Source organism: Meriones unguiculatus, chromosome 5, assembly GCF_030254825.1.
Source record: "Meriones unguiculatus strain TT.TT164.6M chromosome 5, Bangor_MerUng_6.1, whole genome shotgun sequence".
In the NCBI taxonomy this organism is placed as follows: Eukaryota; Metazoa; Chordata; class Mammalia; order Rodentia; family Muridae; genus Meriones; species Meriones unguiculatus.
In genome coordinates, this window is record NC_083353.1 from 121,072,431 (window position 1) to 121,079,015 (window position 6,585).

Here is a 6,585-nt window from a genome sequence, read left to right on the forward strand (position 1 = left end):
CTGGACTTTTCACTTGCATTTTGGCCTTTCTTCACTTTTGGAGTTGCTATTACGAACACTATAACGACCCCATCCCAGGGCCAGGTACCCGCCGGATGGAGCTTTAAATTCGATCAGAACAAACCGGGACATGCAATCATTTGGGATCCTCAGGACAAGCAGCAGCAAACAGTCACCCTAACCTGCAGCCCTACAACGGCTCAAGTCTCCCCTGGGCAGGGTGGGGGTGGGGAGGGGAGAGCCAGGACACGCCGTGAGCTGGCGAGCCTGGTCATCCTGCCGCGGGGGGTCGGTCGAGTGGCTCCCCTATTTCCCGGACAGCTGTTTGTGCAGTTTGGGCACGTAGTCATCCCACTCGGCCTGGTAACACGTGCCGGCCACCGGGGCTCCCAGCTGGTACTTCTTGCGGAAGGCCGCCGCTCTGAACTTGCCGCGGTGGTCTCCAGATCGGTTGCTGAGGATGGGCTCGTCGCACCTGAGTGGCTTGTCCTGCTCGTACACCAGCCAGACGTAGCGATGAAGGCCGGTGCCGCTGGGGGGCCCGGAGCCCACGTAATCTGAGAGGACCTTCCCGCTGCCGAGGTCGTTGCCCTTCATGTTGACCACCAGGAAATGGTGCCACTCCCTGTACTTGGGGTCTTTCCTGCTAGGGGCATCCGGGTCTGTGAGGACCAAGGTATAGAGTTTGCCCGGGTCGAGGCCGTCCCACGAGATGCTGCTGGGTCTGTTCTTCACCTGGGTGGGCGTCAGCACTTGGCCCAGCTCGTCAACCTCCACTCCCGAGGCGTAGGAGACGCGCAGCGGGTGCTGGGGCCGCTCGTCCACCTCCTGCAGGCTCAGCGGCCCAGCCCACTTGCTGAGGTCGGCGGGCATGGCGAGGGGCTGCGGTGGCGGTTGGGTGCGAGCTGGTACCCACGTGCTTCGCTGAGAGCTGAGTGGTGACCGCGCGCGCCCTGCAGCCGCGGGAGCACATCCCTTTGATTCTTCCATACCTCAGTGAACAGCCCAAAACTGTATTAAGAAATCAATTCAGTTTCTCAAAGGGCTAACGTTAAAGTACCCAAGAACAAATTTTTACAAAAAAAAAAAAAAGAAAACCGTAGTGTGAAAAGTTCAAGATACTGTTGAAAGATACCGAACAGGCTCTGAATAAATGGAGCTCGCTCCATGTTTGTGCATCAGAATTAGGAATTATCAGGAAATAACTGTCCTTGAAGATGGTCTGTAGATTCCATGAAATGACTATCCAAACCTCAGCTTCTCTGTAGAAACTGTTGAGTTTAAATTTTGTGTAGGTGGATCTGCAAGGAGCCAGAGTAGTTAAAGCTATCTTGAAGAAGGAACACAGTTAACGGATGTGCGTGTTTTCTGATTTAGAAGTCAGCACAAGACGGTAGGCAGTGGCACGCTAGCATAATGGGGGACACGGGGACCTGTGCTCTAGAGTTGCATCCAGACGGACACCCAGGTAGAGTGATTGTCAACAAAGACACGCACGCCCTCAGCAGGGCACAGAATAGTTTTAAATAAGTGGTTCTGAAATCGCTGGACATTTGCATGCAAGAAAACAATGCTGGGCCCAACCTCACATCAGATTCAAGTTACCGGAAAACAGAGCAAGGACCTAGATGTGAGCGTAGAGTTTTAGAGATTCATTTATTAAACTATTAGAAGAAAACGTAGGGCTAAATTTTTATGACTTTGGATTTGATGATGGATCCTCAGCTATCACATCAAAATGTGGGTTAGCAAGATGGCTCAGTGGATAAAGGCACCCACAAGAAGCCTCATGACCCAAGTTTGTTACCCAGGAATTTGTTCTCTGGTCTTGGCACACAAGACCACACACACACACACACACACACTCACTCACACACACACACACACAAATTAGATTTCATTAAATTTGAAATATATTCTGTGTTTCCAAAAGTTTTATTAAGAATGAGGAAAGTCAGGGGTGGGCCAGCATAATGGCTCATTAGGTAAAGGCATCTGCCGTCAACCTGACTCTCTGAGTTTGATTCCTTGGCTCCATATGGCTGAAGGGGAGGACCAACTCCCACAGTTGACCTCTGACCTCTGCACACAAGTATTAGCACACCTCCCTTAACATCCACATTAAATAATTTTTTTAAAAATGTACTTTAAAAAAACAAGAAAAGGGAAAATATAAAATGGATTTTTAAACATCTTTGTCAGTCATATATTTGGTAAAAAGTCTTATATCTTGGGTCTATGAAGGATATTTACAATTTAATGATAAATTCCAACTAATCTAAACAATGGGTCAAGGCTTTGAGCAGACATTTCCCTTAAGAAGAGACATGAATGGCCAAGAGCATGTGGAAAGATGGTAGACACTGTGGGCAGGCCATCAGGAAACTGCGAAGCAATATTGTAATGCCAGCGCATACCCACACAGGTTGGCTAGAACAGAAAGAGCTAAACACAGCAAGTGCCCCTGGGTGCATGGAAAAACAGATGCCCCCATAGACTCCTGCTGGAGATGAGAAATGGTACTGTTTGCTCCTCAAGTGACTGCCCATAAAAGTTACTTTACCACCCAGCATCAGTTTCTGAGTATATACCCAGGAGAAGTGAAAATATATACCCCCATAAAAAGCTGTATGGCAGTGTTTATAGTGACGGTCCTCACAACAGCCCAGGGTTGGAAGCAAACCAATGTCCATGAATGGATGGATGGATAAGCAAAATACACCCAACAATGGGAACAGAATTCTACTCAGCCATAAAAGGAAATGAAGTCCTGATACATGCTGTACCACGGATGGACTTTGAAAACATGATGGCACATACCTATCATTTGGAAAATACTATGCCCTGGGCCAGTGCAAAGACTCTGCGGGTAAAGGTGCTTTCCAGACAAGCCCGGTGACCTGAGTTCCATCCCCAGAAGCCACAGAGTGGAAGGAGAGAAGAGACTGATAAAGCTGTTCTCTGACCCCTCAACACACAGTAGCATGTGAGCCCCGCCTCCTCGAAGCACACACGTGCGCACACACACACACACACACACACACACACACACAATCATAAATAAATTTAAAATTAAAAAACCCCAGCCTCTATGAATCTATGTCTGTAAAATACCTCTAAAAGGCAAATCTTCAGAGATGGTTGCTTTGTGTGGCAGGCTGGAGAAATAAGGAGCTGACAGCTAAAGGGCACAGGATTTCTTTTTCCATGAGGAAAAATATTCTCAGTTTGAGGGTGTCGATGGCTTATATGAATCTATCCTAAAAAGTCACCAAACTCTACCTTTTAAGGGGTTGAATTATACAGCACGTGTAGTGAAAGTTTTGATTTCCTTCTTTAAAACAGACACATGAGAGGGCACATGATCTTGGTCAGCTGAAAACAGACAAGTGAGAGGGTGTTTTGCTGGAAGCTGTCTTGTGCAAGAGGCACGGTTTTTAAGCAGCTCTGTGTGGGCTCCGAGAGGGGATAAGTGGAAGCCTGTGGACAGGGAGACAAAGCCTTTGAATTGCTACGTTTTGCAATGGTCCATATTGCTTCTCTGGTCTTCATTTTTCGACACGTCACTTTGCAAAGAGAAACGCTGCAGAGAACTTCTGGTGGCATTCCACCTGAGTCTTGTGGCTTTCTATGACTCCTTTCAAATCAGTGGAGTCTTGCTGTTTCTGCTGAATTGTCCCACTGCTGTTGATTTGTGTTGCTGTTTGGTGTTGGTTATTTGGCTGGACTTGCCCCAAGGAACTGTGTCTGAAAAGGTCCACAATCCCCTTTTCCTAATAACCTTCTTTCTCCCCTACCTCTGGTCAGTGGGTTGGAAGAGAGGTAGTGAAGAGTTTAAGTTAGCCTGAATATAACTCCATTTTGAAATAAAGATTTTGACTGGGAACTGAATTCAGGTACCAGGAAATATCACAGAATGTTCACCTGGCAGAAAACAAAGTTAACTCTCCTAGCAACAGCCTCCAGGAAATATAACAGAATAAATGCTTTATAGAAAATAGAGACAAACTCCCTGGCAATAATCAATGGGAATCGGTTGAGAATTGGGTGGGAAAATTCTCCCCAATGTTTCAGATGTGGTTTAGAAAAATAGCCATTGTGATTATATGCCTTAGCCATTGTAATTGTGTGCCTCAGAAAAGGTCACCCCGCCCTGCTAAACTTCACCCAATTCTGTAATGCCAAGGCTTGTGCCCCCCCCCCCCCCCCGCTTGCTGCCACAGAAACCCTCTGCTCACAGACTTTCCCTTTAAAAATCCTGCTCACTCAGAGCTTGGGGTCCCACTTCTTTACTGCTGTATCAGTGAGACTTGGGTCCCAAGTTCGATCGCTCTCGTAATAAAGCTCTCTTGCAATTGCATCTAGTCATCTCCTGGTGGTCTCTGAGGGTCCTGTGAACCTGGCATTACAGTAGAAGTGTTTAAGAACCCTAAATAAAGAAGATTTTTGGAAAAATCTAAACACTACAAGCATGTGAATTATATTTCCATTATGTAAAACAAACAAAGAACCAAAAGGCACTGGCAGTGACTTGAGGTATCTGAGTGCTCTCGGGGGAACGGAGGGTCTTCTTTCTAGCTAGTCCTGCCTGTTGTCAGGTGGGTGTCACTTGTCACCATGTGGGCTTGTCCATTGGGACACTGAATGTACTTACAGACAGCAGCTGTCTTCCCCAGACAGGGTGACCCAAGACAGATGGGGTGAGAATTGCAACATCCAAGACAGCCTAATCCTGGAGGCTGCACTCTGTCCTTCTTGCAGAGTTCTACTGATGACACAGGGCAACCCTACTCAGTGTGGAGAGGCTAGCCAAGGGTGAGAACACCGAGGGTGACAATCCTTTAGAAGCAGATGGAGCCTGGCTAGACTCCGAGTGTGGGAGGCTTTCATTATGAACTGGAACCATAAGTATAAGACACTTGGTAAATGTTAACCCGCTAGGTAAATATTAAATATCCATTTTATTGTTGACCTAGATTGTGCAAAGCTAGATGTGGCTTATTCATATTTGATGCTTTATTCACTCAGAGCTCTCACAGAGTCCTGGGATTCTGGGACTATTGGCCAAATTGAGGTACATTTAAAACTGTATTTATTTTATTTTATTATTATTATTCCTTGAGACAGGGTTTCTCTGCGTAACAGCCCTGGCTTTCCTGGAACTTGCTTTGTCGCCCAGGCTGGCTTCAAACTCACAGAGATCCTCCTGCCTCTGCCTCTCCAGTGCTGGGATTGAAGGTGTCTACGTGCTGGCGCTGCTGCCCCTGCTGTGGCCACCACCACTCCTCACATTTTATTTGTTTATGGTTATGTGTGCAGAGGTCAAAGGGTGTCTTGAGGGAGTCAGTTCTTCTTGTTAGGTCCAAAGGAAACTCCATTTCTTCACATTCCAAATGGCTATCAGTGATGCCTTTCTGCATTACACAGCACATGCTGTCCTCCAGGCTCCCTCAGTGCCACAAGTACCTGTTACTCATTTCAAAGTCCATGCTAGTCCTCACTTCCTCCCCTGCCCAAACCTCCCCAGCTCACAGGCTTCCCTTCCCTCAGCTACTCCTTATCACTCTGCCATTTGGGCTATACTTGCTCTGTCTCCCTCTCTCCTCTTCTCTCTGTCTTCCTCTTCTCCATGTCTAGTCTCTCTCTGCTCTCCTACCTCCACCCCAGTCTTCTGTTTACTTTCCTCTGTAAGTTTCTCTCTCCCTCCCTCCCTCTCTCCCTCGCTACTTTTTCTCTTTCTCTCTCTTGTGCTTCTGCTTCTCTCATGGCCAGGACCTATTTGCCGGCTTTGTTAAGTCTGTTTACTCTCTCTGCTCTGGACTCTTTCAGATGGGTCTGCTGTTCTCTCTCATATCTACAAATTAAAAGCTTCCCTTTAATCAGACCACGGATCAGTCATAGCTTCATTTACACCCTTTCCTTCCACCGTGTGTGTTCCAGGGATTGACCTCAGCCTATTGGGCCTGGTTGCAGGCACTTTTACTTGCTGAGCCATCTTACCAGCCCCCTTGGGGTACATTTTTGAGACTCTGTGTCTCTGTGGGCAGAGAGTTGACAAGAGGAAACACACATGAGGGGAAACCTGGTAAATCTAGCCTTTACCAGGAGCAAGAGTTCTTCGGTCTTTCTGCCTTGCTGGTGAAGTCGACATGACTTTATCTCCCCGCAGCTTTATTCTGTGGGCTGAGAGGCGTGCTGCAAAATTAACAAAAGAGAAGGGAAGACAAACCCAAGATGGGGGGACAAGCTGGGTGAGTCTGAGGAGAAGCACTTCACACCCCGCTTGTGTGGCTGTGTGGCTTCTGGCTCTGCTTCTGGCCAGCCCCAGGGCTGTGGTTTCAGACAGGATGGAGACGAAGGTATGGAAGCCAGATGTCTGTGATCCCCCAGATCCCTGCACTCTGAAGTCTCCAGAGGCCAGCTCCGGGGGCCGCTGGGAACCTCAGATGCTTCCGGGCTTCTGTGGCTTAGGGTTCTCTCACAGGCAGCCTGTAGAGTTCAGGTTCTGCGTGATTAAAAGCACAGCTTCCCTTTATCTAGGGAATTCCTTGAATTAGCCATGTGTTTCTTTTGAACTTAACGGGC

General features: G+C 47.7%; 1 protein-coding gene across 1 annotated transcript; it reads right to left on the reverse strand.

The window, feature by feature from the left end:
• Positions 1-240: 240 nt before the first annotated feature.
• Positions 241-958, reverse strand: LOC110546902 (phosphatidylethanolamine-binding protein 1-like). The gene has a single exon (XM_021634099.2). It carries the CDS (start codon positions 871-873, stop codon positions 307-309), a length of 567 nt encoding a protein of 188 aa, XP_021489774.1. The 5' UTR covers positions 874-958; the 3' UTR covers positions 241-306.
• Positions 959-6,585: the final 5,627 nt, after the last annotated feature.